The 22,043-nt window shown below is 48.0% G+C and overlaps 1 protein-coding gene across 1 annotated transcript in view; it reads right to left on the reverse strand.

The window, feature by feature from the left end:
• The window catches only part of LOC138637959 (adhesion G-protein coupled receptor F3-like), an 82,313-nt gene extending 62,340 nt beyond the window's left edge, over positions 1-19,973 (reverse strand). The window contains exons 1-3 of the mRNA XM_069726880.1: positions 19,961-19,973; positions 9,999-10,194; positions 8,252-8,312 (exon numbers count right to left, since the gene is read on the reverse strand). Of these exons, the coding sequence (XP_069582981.1) occupies positions 8,252-8,312; positions 9,999-10,194; positions 19,961-19,973 (270 nt within the window). The remainder of the gene's footprint in view (positions 1-8,251; positions 8,313-9,998; positions 10,195-19,960) is intronic.
• Positions 19,974-22,043: the final 2,070 nt, after the last annotated feature.

Below are 22,043 nucleotides of genomic sequence, written 5' to 3' on the forward strand. Positions count from 1 at the left end.
TGACCGCAACTGCTCCACCTAATGGGACACAGCAACAGCTAGAATGCAGAGTTTATTAGGAGCTGTACACATCCCATTACAGGGAGCTCCCCCTAGTGGTGGCTGCAGACAGGATCTTATCATGTATCTCTGTATACAGGGAGCTCCCCCTAGTGGTGGCTGCAGACAGGATCTTATCATGTATCTCTGTATACAGGGAGCTCCCACTAGTGGTGGCTGCAGACAGGATCTTATCATGTATCTCTGTATACAGGGAGCTCCCCCTAGTGGTGGCTGCAGACAGGATCTTATCATGTATCCCTGTATACAGGGAGCTCCCCCTAGTGGTGTCTGCAGACAGGATCTTATCATGTATCTCTGTATACAGGGAGCTCCCCCTAGTGGTGTCTGCAGACAGGATCTTATCATGTATCTCTGTATACAGGGAGCTCCCCCTAGTGGTGACTGCAGACAGGATCTTATCATGTATCTCTGTATACAGGGAGCTCCCCCTAGTGGTGGCTGCAGACAGGATCTTATCATGGATCTCTGTATACAGGGAGCTCCCCCTAGTGGAGGCTGCAGACAGGATCTTATCATGTATCTCTGTATACAGGGAGCTCCCCCTAGTGGTGACTGCAGACAGGATCTTATCATGTATCTCTGTATACAGGGAGCTCCCCCTAGTGGTGACTGCAGACAGGATCTTATCATGTATCCCTGTATACAGGGAGCTCTGTTGTGAATTCTGTGGCTGAGTTCACTTCTGTGGTCACAAGTGGTATTGCAGTCTCTGGGCTTCCTCCCTCAGGTGTTTTGGTGAGCTCGTTGGCTGCCTTGCTATTTAGCTCCACCTGAGTCTGTCTTCCTTGCTCCTTGTCAATGTTCCAGTGTTGGATCTGAGCTACTGCATCTTTCCTTGGGCCTGCTGCTCTGCTAGATAAGTGCTTCTAGTTTGTTTTCTGTTTTTTCTGTCCAGCTTGCTATTAACTTTTGCTGGAAGCTCTGAGAAGCAAAGGGGTGCACCGCCGTGCTGTTAGTTCGGCACGGTGGGTCTTTTTGCCCCTTTGCGTGGTTTTCGTTTTAGGGTTTTTGGTAGACTGCATAGTTCTCTTTGCTATCCTCGCTCTGTCTAGAATATCGGGCCTCACTTTGCTGAATCTATTTCATTCCTACGTTTGTCTTTTCATCTTGCTAACAGTCATTATATGTGGGGGGCTGCCTATTCCTTTGGGGTATTTCTCTGAGGTAAGTCAGGCTTGTATTTCTATCTTCAGGCTAGTCAGCTCCTCAGGCAGTGCCGAGTTGCATAGGTAGTTATAGGCGCAATCCACTGCTGCTTATAGTTGTGTGAGGATAGATCAGGTACTGCAGTCTACAGAGATTCCACGTCTCAGAGCTTGGCCTATTGTTTTTGGTTATTGCCAGATCTCTGTATGTGCGCTGATTACTGCACGCTGTGTTGCCTGATTGCCGGCCATAACAGAGCTCCCCCTAGTGGTGACTGCAGACAGAATCTTATCATGTATCTCTGTATACAGGGAGCTCCCCCTAGTGGTGTCTGCAGACAGGATCTTATCATGTATCTCTGTATACAGGGAGCTCCCCCTAGTGGTGACTGCAGACAGGATCTTATCATGTATCTCTGTATACAGGGAGCTCCCCCTAGTGGTGACTGCAGACAGGATCTTATCATGTATCCCTGTATACAGGGAGCTCCCCCTAGTGGTGACTGCAGACAGAATCTTATCATGTATCTCTGTATACAGGGAGCTCCCCCTAGTGGTGTCTGCAGACAGGATCTTATCATGTATCTCTGTATACAGGGAGCTCCCCCTAGTGGTGGCTGCAGTCAGGATCTTATCATGTATCTCTGTATACAGGGAGCTCCCCCTAGTGGTGACTGCAGACAGGATCTTATCATGTATCTCTGTATACAGGGAGCTCCCCCTAGTGGTGTCTGCAGACAGGATATTACCATATATCTCTGTATACAGGGAGCTCCCCCTAGTGGTGGCTGCAGACAGGATCTTATCATGTATCTCTGTATACAAGGAGCTCCCCCTAGTGGTGGCTGCAGACAGGATCTTATCATGTATCTCTGTATACAGGGAGCTCCCCCTAGTGGTGTCTGCAGACAGGATCTTATCATGTATCTCTGTATACAGGGAGCTCCCCCTAGTGGTGACTGCAGACAGGATCTTATCATGTATCTGTGTATACAAGGAGCTCCCCCTAGTGGTGGCTGCAGACAGGATCTTATCATGTATCTCTGTATACAGGGAGCTCCCCCTAGTGGTGGCTGCAGTCAGGATCTTATCATGTATCTCCGTATACAGGGAGCTCCCCCTAGTGGTGACTGCAGACAGGATCTTATCATATATCTCCGTATACAGGGAGCTCCCCCTAGTGGTGACTGCAGACAGAATCTTATCATGTATCTCTGTATACAGCGAGCTCCCCCTAGTGGTGTCTGCAGACAGGATCTTATCATGTATCTCTGTATACAGGGAGCTCCCCCTAGTGGTGACTGCAGACAGGATCTTATCATGTATCTCTGTATACAGGGAGCTCCCCCTAGTGGTGACTGCAGACAGGATCTTATCATGTATCCCTGTATACAGGGAGCTCCCCCTAGTGGTGACTGCAGACAGGATCTTATCATGTATCTCTCTATACAGGGAGCTCCCCCTAGTGGTGGCTGCAGACAGGATCTTATCATGTATCTCTGTATACAGGGAGCTCCCCCTAGTGGTGGCTGCAGACAGGATCTTATCATGTATCTCTGTATACAGGGAGCTCCCCCTAGTGGTGGCTGCAGACAGGATCTTATCATGTATCTCTGTATACAGGGAGCTCCCCCTAGTGGTGGCTGCAGACAGAATCTTATCATGTATCTCTGTATACAGGGAGCTCCCCCTAGTGGTGACTGCAGACAGAATCTTATCATGTATCTCTGTATACAGGGAGCTCCCCCTAGTGGTGGCTGCAGACAGGATCTTATCATGTATCTCTGTATACAGGGAGCTCCCACTAGTGGTGGCTGCAGACAGGATCTTATCATGTATCTCTGTATACAGGGAGCTCCCCCTAGTGGTGGCTGCAGACAGGATCTTATCATGTATCTCTATATACAGGGAGCTCCCCCTAGTGGTGACTGCAGACAGAATCTTATAATGTATCTCTGTATACAGGGAGCTCCCCCTAGTGGTGGCTGCAGACAGGATCTTATCATGTATCTCTGTATACAGGGAGCTCCCCCTAGTGGTGGCTGCAGACAGGATCTTATCATGTATCTCTGTATACAGGGAGCTCCCCCTAGTGGTGGCTGCAGACAGAATCTTATCATGTATCTCTGTATACAGGGAGCTCCCCCTAGTGGTGGCTGCAGACAGAATCTTATCATGTATCTCTGTATACAGGGAGCTCCCCCTAGTGGTGACTGCAGACAGAATCTTATCATGTATCTCTGTATACAGGGAGCTCCCCCTAGTGGTGGCTGCAGACAGGATCTTATCATGTATCTCTGTATACAGGGAGCTCCCACTAGTGGTGGCTGCAGACAGGATCTTATCATGTATCTCTGTATACAGGGAGCTCCCCCTAGTGGTGGCTGCAGACAGGATCTTATCATGTATCTCTATATACAGGGAGCTCCCCCTAGTGGTGACTGCAGACAGAATCTTATAATGTATCTCTGTATACAGGGAGCTCCCCCTAGTGGTGGCTGCAGACAGGATCTTATCATGTATCTCTGTATACAGGGAGCTCCCCCTAGTGGTGGCTGCAGACAGGATCTTATCATGTATCTCTGTATACAGGGAGCTCCCCCTAGTGGTGACTGCAGACAGAATCTTATCATGTATCTCTGTATACAGGGAGCTCCCACTAGTGGTGGCTGCAGGCAGGATCTTATCATGTATCTCTGTATACAGGGAGCTCCCCCTAGTGGTGGCTGCAGACAGGATCTTATCATGTATCTCTGTATACAGGGAGCTCCCACTAGTGGTGGCTGCAGACAGGATCTTATCATGTATCTCTGTATACAGGGAGCTCCCCCTAGTGGTGACTGCGAACAGGATCTTATAATGTATCTCTGTATACAGGGAGCTCCCCCTAGTGGTGGCTGCAGACAGGATCTTATCATGTATCTCTGAATACAGGGAGCTCCCCCTAGTGGTGGCTGCAGACAGGATCTTATGTATCTCTGTATACAAGGAGCTCCCCCTAGTGGTGACTGCAGACAGGATCTTATCATGTATCTCTGTATACAGGGAGCTCCCCCTTAGTGGTGGCTGCAGACAGGATCTTATCATGTATCTCTGTATACAGGGAGCTCCCCCTAGTGGTGACTGCAGACAGGATCTTATCATGTATCTGTATACAGGGAGCTCCCCCTGGTGGTGGCTGCAGACAGGATCTTATCATGTATCCCTGTATACAGGGAGCTCCCCCTAGTGGTGACTGCAGACAGGATCTTATCATGTATCTCTCTATACAGGGAGCTCCCCCTAGTGGTGGCTGCAGACAGGATCTTATCATGTATCTCTGTATACAGGGAGCTCCCCCTAGTGGTGGCTGCAGACAGGATCTTATCATGTATCTCTGTATACAGGGAGCTCCCCCTAGTGGTGGCTGCAGACAGGATCTTATCATGTATCTCTGTATACAGGGAGCTCCCCCTAGTGGTGGCTGCAGACAGAATCTTATCATGTATCTCTGTATACAGGGAGCTCCCCCTAGTGGTGACTGCAGACAGAATCTTATCATGTATCTCTGTATACAGGGAGCTCCCCCTAGTGGTGGCTGCAGACAGGATCTTATCATGTATCTCTGTATACAGGGAGCTCCCACTAGTGGTGGCTGCAGACAGGATCTTATCATGTATCTCTGTATACAGGGAGCTCCCCCTAGTGGTGGCTGCAGACAGGATCTTATCATGTATCTCTGTATACAGGGAGCTCCCCCTAGTGGTGACTGCAGACAGAATCTTATCATGTATCTCTGTATACAGGGAGCTCCCACTAGTGGTGGCTGCAGGCAGGATCTTATCATGTATCTCTGTATACAGGGAGCTCCCCCTAGTGGTGGCTGCAGACAGGATCTTATCATGTATCTCTGTATACAGGGAGCTCCCACTAGTGGTGGCTGCAGACAGGATCTTATCATGTATCTCTGTATACAGGGAGCTCCCCCTAGTGGTGACTGCGAACAGGATCTTATAATGTATCTCTGCATACAGGGAGCTCCCCCTAGTGGTGGCTGCAGACAGGATCTTATGTATCTCTGTATACAAGGAGCTCCCCCTAGTGGTGACTGCAGACAGGATCTTATCATGTATCTCTGTATACAGGGAGCTCCCCCTTAGTGGTGGCTGCAGACAGGATCTTATCATGTATCTCTGTATACAGGGAGCTCCCCCTAGTGGTGACTGCAGACAGGATCTTATCATGTATCTGTATACAGGGAGCTCCCCCTAGTGGTGGCTGCAGACAGGATCTTATCATGTATCTCTTTATACAGGGAGCTCCCACTAGTGGTGGCTGCAGACAGGATCTTATCATGTATCTCTGTATACAGGGAGCTCCCCCTAGTGGTGGCTGCAGACAGGATCTTATCATGTATCTCTGTATACAGGGAGCTCCCACTAGTGGTGGCTGCAGACAGGATCTTATCATGTATCTCTGTATACAGGGAGCTCTCCCTAGTGGTGACTGCGAACAGGATCTTATAATGTATCTCTGTATACAGGGAGCTCCCCCTAGTGGTGGCTGCAGACAGGATATTATCATGTATCTCTGTATACAGGGAGCTCCCCCTAGTGGTGTCTGCAGACAGGATATTACCATATATCTCTGTATACAGGGAGCTCCCCCTAGTGGTGTCTGCAGACAGGATCTTATCATGTATCTCTGTATACAGGGAGCTCCCCCTAGTGGTGGCTGCAGACAGGATCTTATAATGTATCTCTGTATACAGGGAGCTCCCCCTAGTGGTGGCTGCAGACAGGATCTTATCATGTATCTCTGTATACAGGGAGCTCCCCCTAGTGGTGGCTGCAGACATGATCTTATCATGTATCTTTGTATACAGGGAGCTCCCCCTAGTGGTGACTGCAGACAGGATCTTATCATGTATTTCTGTATACAGGGAGCTCCCCCTAGTGGTGGCTGCAGACACGATCTTATCATGTATCTTTGTATACAGGGAGCTCCCCCTAGTGGTGATTGCAGACAGGATCTTATCATGTATCTCTGTATACAGGGAGCTCCCCCTAGTGGTGGCTGCAGACAGGATCTTATATATCTCTGTATACAGGGAGCTCCCCCTAGTGGTGGCTATAGACAGGATCAGGTACATTGACCAAAGTACAGCATCAGATTTTAGTGCATTCGTTTTATTGCCTAATAAAAGTGTTTGATGATATCTTTCACCCCTTCATTTCTTTAGCAGAGCTGTTTCCTACTTTTTTACTTCTTTATTTTAAAATCTTATCATGTAATTCTGAGTACAGATAATGCAGTAGATGTCACCTGCAGTCCTATGTAACACCACAGATAACCCAGTGATAACTCTCTGAGTACAGATAATGTAGTATATGTCACCTGCAGTCCTATGTAACACCACAGATAACACAGTGATAACTCTCTGAGTACAGATAATGTAGTAGATGTCACCTGCAGTCCTATGTAACACCACAGATAACACAGTGATGTCTCTCTGAGTACAGATAATGTAGTAGATGTCACCTGCAGTCCTATGTAACACCACAGATAACACAGTGATAACTCTCTGAGTACAGATAATGTAGCAGATGTCACCTGCAGTCCTATGTAACACCACAGATAACACAGTGATAACTCTCTGAGTACAGATAATGTAGCAGATGTCACCTGCAGTCCTATGTAACACCACACATAACACAGTGATAACTCTCTGAGTACAGATAATGTAGTAGATGTCACCTGCAGTCCTATGTAACACCACAGATAACACACTGACACCTCTCTGAGTACAGATAATGTAGTAGATGTCACCTGCAGTCCTATGTAACGCCACAGATAACACAGTGATAACTCTCTGAGCACAGATAATGTAGCAGATGTCACCTGCAGTCCTATGTAACGCCACAGATAACACAGTGATAACTCTCTGAGCACAGATAATGTAGCAGATGTCGCCTGCAGTCCTATGTAACACCACAGATAACACAGTGATAACGCTGAGTACAGATAATGTAGTAGATGTCACCTGCAGTCCCATGTAACACCACAGATAACACAGTGATACCTCTCTGAGTACAGATAATGTAGTAGAGGTCACCTGCAGTCCTATGTAATACCACAGATAACACAGTGATAACTCTCTGAGTACAGATAATGTAGCAGATGTCACCTGCAGTCCTATGTAACACCACAGATAACACAGTGATATCTCTCTGAGTACAGATAATGTAGTAGAGGTCACCTGCAGTCCTATGTAATACCACAGATAACACAGTGATAACTCTCTGAGTACAGATAATGTAGCAGATGTCACCTGCAGTCCTATGTAACACCACAGATAACACAGTGATATCTCTCTGAGTACAGATAATGTAGCAGATGTCACCTGCAGTCCTATGTAACACCACAGATAACACAGTGATAACTCTCTGAGTACAGATAATGTAGCAGATGTCACCTGCAGTCCTATGTAACACCACAGATAACACAATGATATCTCTCTGAGTACAGATAATGTAGTAGATGTCACCTGCAGTCCTATGTAACACCACAGATAACACAGTGATATCTCTCCGAGTACAGATAATGTAGATGTCACCTGCAGTCCTATGTAACACCACAGATAACACAATGATATCTCTCTGAGTACAGATAATGTAGTAGATGTCACCTGCAGTCCTATGTAACACCACAGATAACACAGTGATATCTCTCTGAGTACAGATAATGTAGTAGATGTCACCTGCAGTCCTATGTAACACCACAGATAACACAGTGATAACTCTCTGAGTACAGATAATGTAGTAGATGTCACCTGCAGTCCTATGTAACACCACAGATAACACAATGATATCTCTCTGAGTACAGATAATGTAGTAGATGTCACCTTCAGTCCCATGTAACACCACATATGACACAGTGATATCTCTCTGAGTACAGATAATGTAGTAGATGTCACCTGCAGTCCCATGTAACACCACAGATAACACATTGATAACTTTCTCAGCTCACTCATGCTAGCTTTTTTTCTGAATGCTGATACTTACTGCAGAAGGTATGAAGCAGATGAGGAGGATTATTTGGAGTTGGGGTCTGGACACCTTCATCCTGGTCAGTGCAGACAGTGAGAGTCACAGGACGGGAGATACTGAGAGTCTGGATCATTTGAATATCAGACACCAGGATGAAATAATAACAGGAAAGGATCAAATGTCTGCGCAGCACAGAGCAGTGTAATATTGTACTGCCATAAGATATAATAGGTTAATATTACATGTTTGGCAACTCTTTGGGGGCACTGTGGATATCACTGTTATTATGGGGGCACTGTGGATATCACTGTTATTATGGGGGCACTTGTGGATATCACTGTTATTTTGGGGGCACTTGTGGATATCACTGTTATTATGGGGGCACTGTGGATATCACTGTTATTTTGGGGGCACTTGTGGATATCACTGTTATTTTGGGGGCACTTGTGGATATCACTGTTATTATGGGGGCACTGTGGATATCACTGTTATTATGGGGGTGTCAGGAACATGAGGTATTTGATTGTGCATTATCGCGCACACTGAGCTCTGCTACATACAAGAGCAGAGGACAGACACGCTGTGGGCCATTCCGACCCCCCCCCTCTTCTCACTCTGTCTGCTGCCCATGTGTGTAATTCAAAACCCTCTCTAGAATCACTGAAGTTTTATTGCTTTATGCTGGGCAGACAATTCTCCCTAAACTCCTCATTCCCACTTCCATCGAATACTGGCCAGAACTGGTTCTTTCTTTGTTGAGATTCTTTGTTCTATTAATGTGATATATAGTAGCACCGATCCGGGCTAGAGATATAAGAATTATATATTCCAAATGTCCCTCGATAGATCTATCATTCACTGAATCCGCTAGCAGCTAAACGTGTTCTGTCCCCACATGAGGCGAATGGAGGTGTAGTTGATTAATAAGCGTTGTGAGAAACGTACCTTCCGTATTTTCCTCCACGTGAGGCAGACAGGACCAATGCTGCTCAGCGTCCGAAGAGATGATGCACTCCAGGGATTGTGTAATCCAGACTTGTTTATTTTGTAGATCTGGACATACAGCGTATAACTGGTAATACAGTACTTTCTCCAGAAATGCAGGGTAGACCAGGTACAGTAAGATGTAGCACCAAGTGTGTCTGCAAGTGTGAGCAGCAAGAGAGAGTGGTCGAAAGACTGATGCCTTCCTAAGCCGGTTCAAGTGTCCTCTCACAACAGCATAAAACTGAAACTGAGATGGCTGCCAGAGGAAGAGAAAACTTGACCCCTGAACCGGAAGTAAGACATGCCCACAAGAAATAAATGAAAAACAAGCTGCCATACAGAAAAAGGCCATTGGGTGGCAGTAGAGTAAAATATAACAACATACATGGAAACTGAGGAACATACATGGAACAGCACACTCCCCGTCTGAAATTCCGTAAGGGATTTCATTATATTAATGTCCTTAAAATAAAGTCCAACAACCTAGAAAATGAAACCAAACATGCATGCAATGCAATAACACAACTTTAAACAAGATAAAACGTTAAGTCAGTTTCTGAGATAATCCAAAGGAAAACCCATCTTCGGATCAGAGAAGCCGCACTAGGCCAAACTATCTCTGACCCACTGTAATCCAAAGTACTAGTGCAGTGTTCTGTTCATAGTTTATCCTCCCGGAATGTCCTCGATAGTGAGTATTTTTTGGCAGACATGCCAACCATGACAGTCTTTGTCTCCATGTGAAATGAGATAAGATCTTGCAATGTGGACTAACCTTGCCATAGTCTTGACGAGTTTCATCCAATTGGAGAAGCGTTCGAAGCGCTGGCAACCGAGGGTGGAGGTTGGATTAGCGTTCGTGGCAAGAGCACTGACCTCGGAGAGGACTTCTGGATCATAATCTGGATCCTGGATGCTGAAGACTTCCTGGACACATTCACTTCCCTTCTGTTCCAGCAGAAACTTTGGACCTGAAAGCCAAGAAGAGTTAGCAAAAGAATTTATAGACACGGGTCTAGTGGCATGGTCGGCTGGATTAAGTTCAGATGGGATGTAGTGCCACTGTTCAGGTTTGGAAGACCTTCTTATTCTCTCAATGCGGTTACTGATGTACACGTAGAAGCGCCTTGTTTGGTTGTGGATGTAACCTAAGATAACTTTACTGTCACTGTAGTATTGTATGTCATCTATGTGAGTGTCCAGCTCATGCTGAATAAAGTCTGTGAGTTCTACTGCAAGCATGGTCCCACAGAGTTCCAGCCTGGGAATAGTGTGGTCAGGCTTGGGAGCCAACTTAGCCTTGCCGAAAACGAAACCAACATGATCTTGATTGTCGGATTCCGTTACCTTCAGGTAGACAACAGCTGCAATGGCCTCCATGGATGCATCCGAGAACACATGGAGTTCTGTCCTAGTGCTAGCAGCAAGTGAGATTCCAGCGTAGCATCTCGGTATATGGATTTTATCCAAGGCACACAAAGACTGCTTCCAGGTTTCCCATTTTGGTTCCTCATCAGGAGTTAGAGGGGCATCCCAGTCATTGATGGTTTCGGATAGCTGTCTCAGAAGGGATTTACCTTGTATGGTAATTGGTGCTACGAATCCCAGTGGGTCATATAGGCTATTTACCACTGACAGGACACCACGTTTAGTGAATGGTTTGTCTGCACAGTTGATTTGGAATCCGAAGGTGTCGGCTAACAGGTTCCACCTCAGGCCTAAGCTTCTCTGCACAGGCGGACGGTCTGGTCCCAGGTCTATGTCCTTGAATCCAGGTGCGTGGTCACTTGACTCAAAGGCTCTCATGACAGCTGGGCTGTTTGAAGCAATTTTGTGCAGTCTAAGCTTAGCTTGGTACAGCATATGTTGGGTCCTTTTAAGTAGGTCGATTGCCGCTTCTTCTGTGGGTAGAGATTTTAGTCCATCATCTACGTAGAAGTCTTTCTCTACAAAGTCTCTGGCGTCTGTTCCATACTCGGACTCTCCTTCTTGTGCGGTTCTCCGCAGGCCATATGTTGCCACTGCGGGTGAAGGGCTGTTCCCAAATACGTGCACCCGCATGCGATACTCCACCATCTCTTTGCTGGGGTCATTGTCCTTGTACCACAGGAACCTGAGGAAATTCCTGTGATCCTCTCTGACTATGAAACAGTGGAACATCTGTTCAATGTCGGCGGTGATGGCAATGGGCTCTTTCCTGAACCTCATCAACACTCCTACTAGGTTGTTTGTCAGATTAGGACCTGTGAGGAGGACATCATTGAGAGATACGCCTTGATGTTTGGCACTCGAATCAAAGACAATTCTAATTTGTTTAGGTTTCTTCGGGTGATATACTCCAAATGAGGGTAGGTACCAGCACTCCTCGTTTTCCTTTAAGGAAAGGCGCTGGCTCCGCATCGTTGTTATGGAATATTTTGCCCATGAAGGTGACGATGTGTTCTTTCATCTCCGGTTTATTGCTTAGCGTGCGCTGGAGAGAGTTGAATCTGGACAAGGCTTGTTCACGATTGTTCGGGAGCCTTACCCTGGTAGCTCGGAAGGGTAAGGGAAAAACCCAGTGATTGGTCTCGTCCTTAAGGAACTCATTGTCCATTATCCTGATGAATTCCTTGTCTTCGATCGACGGGGCTACTTTGTTGTCATCCTTAGTGGTACGAAACACCGATTTTCCCAAGTCGTCTGCATAGGGAGAAGGGATAACATCAGGCAGCTGTACAGAATCTGGAAGCTTTTCCTTCACCTCATAGTGATGAGGACATGGTTTGCAGAAAGTAGTGCGCCCATCTCGGCGTACGTAGGTCTTAAAGGAATGGACTCCTGTTCGGTCCAAGCATACATTTCCTATGACTACCCACCCCAAGTCAAGTCTCTGGGCGTAGGGGGTGTAGTCAGGACCATTACACTGTTGGCGGACCTTATGTACCCTCAAATTGTCTCTGCCGAGCAGAAGTAGGATTTCAGCATCTGTGTCCAAAGGTGGGATAACGCTGGCTAGGTGCCTTAAGTGTGGTTGGTGGAAAGCAGCTTCCGGGGTAGGGATCTCATCCCTTTGGTCTGGTATTTGATCGCACTCGATTAGCGTAGGTAGGGGTATTTCTACGTCTCCGTTGATAGGAGAAGCAATTAAACCTTGTGCTCTTCTGCCCCTAGTCTCTATGCGCCCCGAGCAAGTATTCAGAGTGTAGGGCATTGCTGGTCCCTTGATTCTAAAGGCTTCAAAGAACTTAGGTCCAGCTAGAGATCGATTGCTCTGATCATCAATGATGGCATACATTTTTACAGCCTTCTCTGGTTGCCCTTCCGGATAGACTCTGGTTAGGCATATCCTGGCACAGCATTTAGCACTTTGATTCTCCCCACATAACTCTGAGCATGAGCAGGAAACAGCAGTGGTGGACTTGGCGTGATTCTGTGGCTCCCCGCCATGGTTTGTAGCGGGACCAGAGGTAACTGCGACTGCTGGATCGCTGGTGGCTGAGCCTGGGTGCAAAGCTGATGGGTGTCTGTCGCTGTGACACGCCTCACACTTAATGGCAGATTTACAGTCCTTGGCCATGTGTTCTGATGAAGCGCAGCACTTGAAACATACCCCAAGTTTGCTGAGGATTTTCTTGCGCTCCTGCATGGTTTTGGACCTGAAGCCTCTACATTTATTCAGTGAGTGTGGTCTTTTATGAATGGGACACTCACGATTGAAAGACTTATCTCTCGACAGAATAGTGTTCTTCTTATCGGCAGGTACTGCAGGTGATGGCAGGTTAGTCTTTCTGACGCTTACACTGTTCCTCGAGTCCTTGCGTCTATGTGCGACGCTTTCATACCTTGATGAAGGTGTTGCTGGAGCTGCAGTGTTAGACTCCAGGAAGTCGAGGCTAGGGTCGTTCCTCATTTGGGCTTGTTCGTCAATGAACTTGCAGAACTGAATGAACGGAGGAAAGGTGACGTCATGTGAACCTTTATACCTGGAGACGCACACTGCCCACTTCTCTTGCAGACTATGTGGCAGCTTTGAGATGATTGGGTTGACCCCATGGGCAGTGTCCAGATAGCACAGTCCAGACAGACGAGGGTCTCTTTTAGCAAGATCCAGCTCCATAAGCAGGTCACTTAAGTCCAGAAGCTTGTGGGCTTCCTTAAGGTTGATCCGAGGAACGTTCTGCAGTTTCTTGAATAGGGACTTTTCTATGGCTTCACTGCTGCCGTAGGTTCTTTCGAGTCTCTGCCAGGCCGCGGAGAGACCTGCTTCAGCTTGCCCCACATAGACAGTCCTAAGACTCTTGATACGGTTTGTGGATTCAGGACCCAACCATTTTACCATGAGGTCGAGCTGCTGCTCCGCAGATAGGTTGAGATCAGCAATGGCGGCCTTGAAGGTTGCTTTCCAGGCTCTGTAGTTCTCTGCACGGCCATTGAATTTTGAGAGGCTAGTGCTGATTAGCTCCCTGCTCACCATGAACCTGGCAAACTCGGACATGTCTGACCCTTCACTCCTTGTTACCGTAGTAGCTTGTGGTGCCCCTCGGGCATATAAGCTGTGTGGCATGGAAGGGTGAATTGTTCCCAGGTAGAATGATGTTGCTGCAGGGTTGAGCTGTGGTTTAACCTTTGGAGATTCCGATGACTGCTGCTTGAACTGTGGAGGCGGGCTGGAGTGTGCCTTGTGGTCGTCTTGCGATGATGACTGCTCCTGAGGGGGTGCATCATGGCGTTGGTCTTGGGTCTCTGTAGGGGCTGCAGGAGATACGGGCACCATAGGTTGGGCTGACTTGGACATTTCCGCAATGTTGGGTTGAACGTCGCTGGGGAAGGTGTGCGCTGCAGGTATCTGTTTCTGCACGTAGTCTCTGGTACGAACAACTGGGTCGTCTTCTTCCTGTGGTGGCAGGCAAATTGAGTTGAGGTTTTGCTTCAATGCTTGCTCGAGTATTTTTACTTCAGCTAGTGCGATTTCTTCCTCCATTTCTGTTTGAAGAATCTTTGCTTGAGCCTCTGCTTCTGTTTGAAGAGTCTTTGCTCAAGCCTCTGCTTCTGTTTGAAGAGTCTTTGCTGGAGCCTCTTCTTCTGTTTGAAGAATCTTTGCTCTAGCCTCTGCTTCTGCTTTCTTTTCTGTGTATGAACATCTTCGCTTGGACCGCTCTGCGTTTAAACGGGCCTCTAGGATTCTGTCGCTGAGGGCTGAAGTTCTTGAGCAGGATGATTTGTATGACCGAGCAGAGTGTTTAGACGAGGCTGACCTGTGCGATCTAGTTTCTTGCAGATGGGTGATACGAAGCTCCGCTTTATCTTTGGCGTCTTGCACGGCGGCGTCCCTTTCTCTGTCTGTGGAATCTGCCTTGCTTAACTCTGATAGGGCTTCGTCGATTTTAGAGTCTTTTAGGAAGGCAACATACTTTGCGGACAGTCTCTTGTATCTGCCGTGGGCCGCGTCTAGCTTTCTTATAGTGCCATTTTCATGGCGTTGGATGCTTGACATAAGGGAGGTTCCCATAGGTCATTAAGGTTGTCATTGAACTCATCCCTTGTGGAATGGTAATTCTCGCGGACCTTTAATGTTGGCTTGATGGAGCGTACTGGTCGTGCATCTGGGTCTGCTGTGGAAATGGGCTCTGCTTCCTGGTCTTCATAATGGACAGTATCGGGTTGTATTTGCTCTGTTTCAGCATTGGGGAACTGCGTAAGGTCCTTTTCGGCCATTTTGATTTAAGGTGCTCTGTCCCTTTAAGAAACTGAACTTTTGAATTGGGGGCTGGAAATCGCTGTGCAGCTTAGTTGCGACCCCCTGATATGATTCCCAAGGTGTTTTTGGAGAATTGTGGGGTTCTGCGGTCCGACAATCTGCAGCGATGTGACATAATACACAGAGAGTCTTTATGCACAATGTGGTCTGAGGTGATACTGTAGGAGATTTCTTAGCAGAGCAGGGCTGTGGTATGTGAGCAGGGAGAGCGTGGACACATGGATAGGGATATAAGGATGATTCTGGCCGGGCTTCAAGGCAGTCTTTCGACTGTTCTGTCCCCACATGAGGCGAATGGAGGTGTAGTTGATTAATAAGCGTTGTGAGAGAGAAACGTACCTTCCGTATTTTCCTCCACGTGAGGCAGACAGGACCAATGCTGCTCAGCGTCCGAAGAGATGATGCACTCCAGGGATTGTGTAATCCAGACTTGTTTATTTTGTAGATCTGGACATACAGCGTATAACTGGTAATACAGAACTTCTCCAGAAATGCAGGGTAGACAGGGTACAGTAAGATGTAGCACCAAGTGTGTCTGCAAGTGTGAGCAGCATGAGAGAGTGGTCGAGAGACTGATGCCTTCCTAAGCTGGTTCAAGTGTCCTCTCACAACAGCATAAAACTGAAACTGAGATGGCTGCCAGAGGAAGAGAAAACTTGACCCCTGAACTGGAAGTAAGACATGCCCACAAGAAATAAATGAAAAACAAGCTGCCATACGGAAAAAGGCCATTGGGTCGCAGCAGAGTAAAATATAACAACATACATGGAAACTGAGGAACATACATGGAACAGCACAAAACGTAACGAGTGCAAAGCATGGATTTCTCCTTAAGCGGTTCAGGTAATTGCTCCGTGCTTACACTTAAAAGAATCTCCCCGACGTGGTGCACCCCGGGAACCTGGTGTAGTCCGGATACGAGATTCATACAGTGAGATATGCATAAAAATATTTTTCATATTATAAGAAAAGGGGAGGTTTCAGCCCCTAAGTGATGTCACCCCTAAGTGATGTCACCGCAAGGGGAGTGCCTGGGTTTTAGGCTAAGAAACAAGTAGTGAAGTGGGCAGTTTTCTAAAGTCTTTGTCTGGGGCTAGCTGAGATACAGATGTGTGGCATGCATCTAGATGTATCCCCTCCTCCACAGCACATGGCCAGTCATAAGATAAGATGACATAATGCTATGTAAGTGGGTTTTTTTTAATTTTAATCCCATTTTATTTGTAATTTGTAATGTACACATGATTTGTTTTCTTTATAATATCTTTTTATACTTTGCAAACACTGCCTACCTTTTTTGGAGTAAAATATAAAATTACTAGCTTGACTCTCCATGCTCTAAACAAACTGTTGCGTCCTCTGAAGTGAATTATGCTACTGATTTGGATTGGCTCCGGACCCTTCAATACTTGGAAAATCGGAGTTGGTGGCAGCATACTTTGTTCTGTGCGTTTGGGAGGCTTTGTAGCGACGGCGGTATTGATAATTATTGTTCCCGCCTGAGTGGAAGTAGTTAAATCGCCCTCGCTGCAGCGTGCCCAATAGCCAGTACATCGCAGGCAGCCCTTCTGGTGACTAATTACCCTAGGTGCTGTACCCTAACTGACCTGAGGGTAAGGGGGGGAGCCAGAGAGCTGCAAGTTCCAAACCAGAACTGAGAAGTTGGATATAGATAAATTCCCTTCAGAAGGAACCAGGGGCAACCAAAAACCCCGGTTCGTGACAAATTGGTGTGAGTGGTGGGGATGATAAAAGTATCTTCCCCGTGAACTGTGACAGGTTGGTTGGATCCCGGTGGGATCTGTGACATATTGGTGGCAGAGCGGTGGGATAATAGAGCATTAGTGATCGGGTTTGAGTAATCATTCCTCTCACTAAAAACTTGCACAGTTCTTGCGAAGACTTGGCGCAAAAAAGTTTTGGAGAACGAGCTCAGTGTTTACTAGTCCATAGATGATACCATGTGTACTTGCGATTATCCCCTCCCTTTCTCTTCGTTTTTCTGCTCTATCTTTCATTTGGTAATGATGGCCACAAAAGTAGAAGGTTGATATAAGCAGCATGATAAGGACACTCTTATTGCCCTTTGCAGGTTGATGCAGATTGACACCACGGGCAAAAACAAAAGCCAGCTGGTCGCGGCTCTGTTACAACAGGAAATCACTCAGAGCCCAGAGGATCAGAAGCCAGCCCAAGCGAAAATGGTGCTGAGGCAGAGGTCCAACCACTCAATGCCAGCCCTACCAGCAACCAGGGCGGATTGGACCCCTGCCTGCAGCTGGCTCTGCAACAATGCTCCGCAGATTATTATTATTATTTATTTATATAGCACCATTGATTCCATGGTGCTGTACATGAGAAGGGGTTACATACAAATTACAGATATCAATTACAGTAAACGAACCAAGACAGACTGATACAGAGGGGCGAGGACCCTGCCCTTGCAGGGCTACATTCTACAGGATGGTGGGGAAGGAGACAGTAGGTTGAGGGTGGCAGCAGCTCCGGTGTTGGTGAAGCGGTAGCTTCGGTAGTGGTGAGGAGGCAGTGGGGTGAGTGCAGGCTGGAGGCTTTCCTGAAGAGGTGGGTTTTCAGGTTCCATCTGAAGGATCTGAATGTGGATGATAGTCAGACATGTTGGGGGCAAAGGAATTCCAGAGGATGGGAGATATTCAGGAGAAGTCTTGGAGGCGGTTGGGTGAGGAGCGAATAAGTGTGGAGGAGAGAAGGAGATCTTGGGAGGACCGGAGATCACGTGAGGGAAGATATCAGGAGATTAGGTCAGAGATATATGGAGGAGACAGGTTGTGGATGGCTTTGTAGGTCAGTATTAGTAATTTGAACTGGATACGCTGAGGGTATGGGAGCCAGTGAAGAGAATTGCAGACGGGGAAGCGAAGGAGTAGCGAGGAGAGAGATGATTTAGTCGGGCAGCAGAGTTAAGGATGGACTGGAGAGGTGCAAGAGTGTTAGCAGGGAGGCCACAGAAAAGGATGTTGCAGTAGTCAAGGCGGGAGATGATGAGGGCATGCACAAGCATTTTAGTAGATCGACAGTTGAGGAAAGGACAGATTCTGGAGATATTTTTGAGCTGGAGGCGACTGGAGGTGGAAAGAGCTTGGATGTGCGGTTTGAAGGACAGGGCAGAGTCAAGGGTTACTCCGAGGCAGCGGACTTCCGGTATGGGGGAAAGCGCGATGTCGTTAATTGCGATAGATAGGTCAGGTATTGAAGATCTATGAGATGGAGGAAGGATGATGAGTTCAGATTTGTCCACATTGAGTTTGAGGAAGCGAGAGGAGAAGGAGGAGGATATGGCTGATAGGCACTCTGGGATTCTGGACAGCAGAGAGATGACGTCTGGGCCAGGAAGGTAGATCTGAGTGTCATCAGCATAAAGGGGGTACTGGAATCCATGGGACTTTAGGAGTTGTCCCAGGCTAAGTGTATAGATTGAGAAGAGTGGGGGTCCTAGAACAGAGCCTTGGGGGACTTCAACAAAGAGAGGGTGGGATAAGGAGGTAGTGTGGGAGTGTCAATGTGCGGTTTGAAAGGTATGAGGAAATCCAGGGTAGGGCGAAGTCTTTGATGCCAAAGGAGGAGAGGATCTGTAGTAGGAGGCAGTGGTCAACTGTGTTGAAAGCAGAGGACAGGTCTAGAAGGAGGAGTATAGAGAATTGTCTGTTAGCTTTGGCTGTAAGTAGGTCATTAGTGATTTTGGTCAGGGCTGTCTCAGTTGAGTGATGGGGTGGAAACCAGATTGTAGATTATCAAAGAGCAAGTTAGATGAGAGGTGGGAGGAAAGTTCAGAGTGGACGTGCTGCTCCAGGAGTTTGGAAGCGAATGGCAGCAGTGATATTGGGCGATAGCTGGACATAGCAGTTGGATCGAGGGTTGGCTTTTAAGGATAAGTGTGATTGTTGCATGTTTGAAAGCAGAAGGAAAGGTGCCAGAAGTTAGTGATAGGTTGAAGAGGTGGGTTAGGGATGGGATAAGAGTGGTGGTGAGGTTGAGCAGGAGGTGGGATGGGGTTGAGCGCACAGGTGGTGAGGTGCAGATGACACAGAGAGATGTCTGCAGCTAATCCTGCAATTTCAAGAGGCCGAGAGAGCTGTGCGGGAGGCCCAAGCTAGGAGGGACCATGAACTGCAGATGGCCCAACTTGGGGCAGTACCATCCACAACGCGGGGCAGTGAGTCCAGCAATGCTCCATCCCCTAAACCCCGGCCAGAGCACTTTACTGTGATGGAAAGCGACGGGGACTTGGACACTTTTCTGCAAGCATTTGAGAAAGCCTGCAGACAGTACCGGCTGCCTGGGAACCAATGGGACTGATACCTGACACCAGGGCTAAAAGGCAAATCTCTTGAGGCGTTTGCTGCTCTCCCTCCAGACCAAGATGAAGATTATGAGGCCATCAAGCAGGCCCTGATAACAAAGTACCAACTGACTCCTGAGGTTTACCATAGAAAGTTCCGAAACCTCCAACATGGCCCACACGACACCTATGGCAATGGGGTGCATGGACTCAGGACCCACTTTAAGCAGTGGATCCAAGGACGGTCAGTGACCACCTTTGAGCAGCTGGGAGACCCGATGATGAAAGACCAATTTTTACATCTGTGCCCAGCTGAGGTGCGACAGTTCGTGATGGACTGTGAGCCCAAAGACGTGACAAAAGCAGCGCAGATTGCCGATGCCTATGAGGCCAACCGTAGATCGGAAGTGCAGAAGCCAGTCACTACCAGCTGGAGAGGGGGTAAGCCTGCAACCATTGTCAGTGCCCCTGCCAGCCAGGCCCTGTCCCTGTTACCAACAGCATCAGACCTACCACCGACCCTCGCCAGTGTTTTTTCTGCAAACGGACTGGTCACATCAGCGCCCAATGTCCAGAGAAGCAGAAGAATCCCCCCAGCCAAGGCCTCAGGGCCTAATGCAGTAGTTCTTTTGGTGGGTGGGGCGGTTGGGAGGGTGTGTGATAACGTGCAGCACGTCACCGTGGGGGGCCATGTTGCTACATGCCTCAAGGACACTGGGTCTGAACGAACCCTCATCTGACCCGCACTGGCAGCCCCTGAAGAGATTATTCCGGGGAAAACCCTGACTGTCACCGGGATTGGGGGCATCAGCTGTCCCTTGCCAATGGCCCGGGTGCATATAGATTGTGGTGCCGGGAGCGGGGTGAGGGAAGTGGGGCTGTCCAGTAACTTGCCCACGGATGTTTTATTGGGGACTAATTTGGGGCGGATGGTTGCATATTATGTCCCTGATTCCCCTCCTCGATCGAATGCTGATGATAGCAATGGGAAATTGCATGTGTTACCTGACAGTGCTTTACTGATTAATGATGTACTTGATAATGATTTTTCTGAAAATGCTGATAATGAAAATGTGCATGTGTTACCTTCTAACCATTTGTGTCCCAAGAATGATGTGCTTACAGGTGCAGGAGTGCTCAGCCACATCACTCCGTGGGGTGGGATGGCTGAGGAACCCCTAACAGGAGCAAGCAATGGTGCTCAGGGAAATGGGGAGATGCATGGGAACCATGAGGATGGTGATGCTGTGCAACTGACCAGTGCCACAGAGAAAGGTAACTGGCCCATAAGTAGTACTGCTCTTGAAATGTTGGGTGTGGATGGGGAGGTAGTACCCATAGCAGCGACAGCTGATGGGTCTGTGGAAATCCCCGGGGAGACAACCTACGTAGCTGCTGTCACCCGCACTCAGAGTGCCCAGAATGCAGATAACGTTGTGCCTTCTGGACCCTCCTTAGTCATCAGAATGACTGAACCAGAGGCGGACCCAGAGCAGGTCACAGAGGGTTCCCGTGGGGAAGAGACCCTGACATCACTTCTGTCTGTCCCTAACCAGGAGTTCCAGGCAGCTCTGCACTCAGATGGGAGAATGGAGAATTTGAGACACCTCACCGAGGCGCCAACCTCCGTGACAGATAAGGAAAGGGTGTTCTGGGAATGAGGGAGGTTGTATTGGGAGACAGTACCTGGAAAATCGCAAAAGGAGTGGTTGAGGGAAAGACAGCTGGTCATTCCGCACCAATTCAGGAGTGAGTTGTTGCGGATTGCCCATGAGATCCCACTTGCTGGACACTTGGGGATCAGCAAAACTAAGGCCCGACTGTCTCAACACTTCTATTGGCTCAAGATGGGGACAGATGTGACAAACTACTGCCGCTCCTGTATCACCTGTCAAAGAGTGGGGAAGGCGGGACCTGCTCTTATGGCCCCCTTAATCCCTTAGCCAGTGATAGAGGAGCCTTACCAGAGGAGCGCGGTGGACATTGTGGGCCCGCTGGCCGTCCCCAGCAGCACTGGAAAGCAATACATTCTTACTGTGGTAGACTACGCTACCCGGTACCCAGAGGCAGAGGCTGTGTCATCAACTAGGGCAGATAAGGTGGCGGATGCCCTGTTGGCTATCTTTTCACGGGTAGGATTTCCCAGGGAAATGCTTACTGATCAAGGGACCCAATTCATGTCTCACCTAATGGAAGCTCTCTGTAAGAAAATGCAGGTGAAGCGTCTGTTAATGAGTGCCTATCACCCACAGATCAATGGCTTGTCTGAGCACTTCAATGGTACCCTCAAACAGATGCTACGCATGCTGGTTGAGACCCAAGGACGCAACTGGGAGCGGTACCTCCCACACCTGCTATTACCGAGAGGTTCCGCAGGCCTTCGACGGGGTTCTCCCCCTTCGAGCTCCTGTACGGCAGGCGAGCCGGGGACCCTTTGGGTTGGTAAGGGAATCCTGTGAAGAGGAGCCGAGCACTTATGAAGTGTCTATAGTTGACTATGTCATGCTCTTTTGTGACAAAATGCAGACCTTACATAGTAACATAGTAACATAGTTAGTAAGGCCGAAAAAAGACATTTGTCCATCCAGTTCAGCCTATATTCCATCATAATAAATCCCCAGATCTACGTCCTTCTACAGAACCTAATAATTGTATGATACAATATTGTTCTGCTCCAGGAAGACATCCAGGTTTCTCTTGAACCCCTCGACTGAGTTCGCCATCACCACCTCCTCAGGCAAGCAATTCCAGATTCTCACTGC

The sequence above is a fragment of the Ranitomeya imitator genome, chromosome 5, assembly GCF_032444005.1.
Source record: "Ranitomeya imitator isolate aRanImi1 chromosome 5, aRanImi1.pri, whole genome shotgun sequence".
Taxonomy (NCBI): domain Eukaryota; kingdom Metazoa; phylum Chordata; class Amphibia; order Anura; family Dendrobatidae; genus Ranitomeya; species Ranitomeya imitator.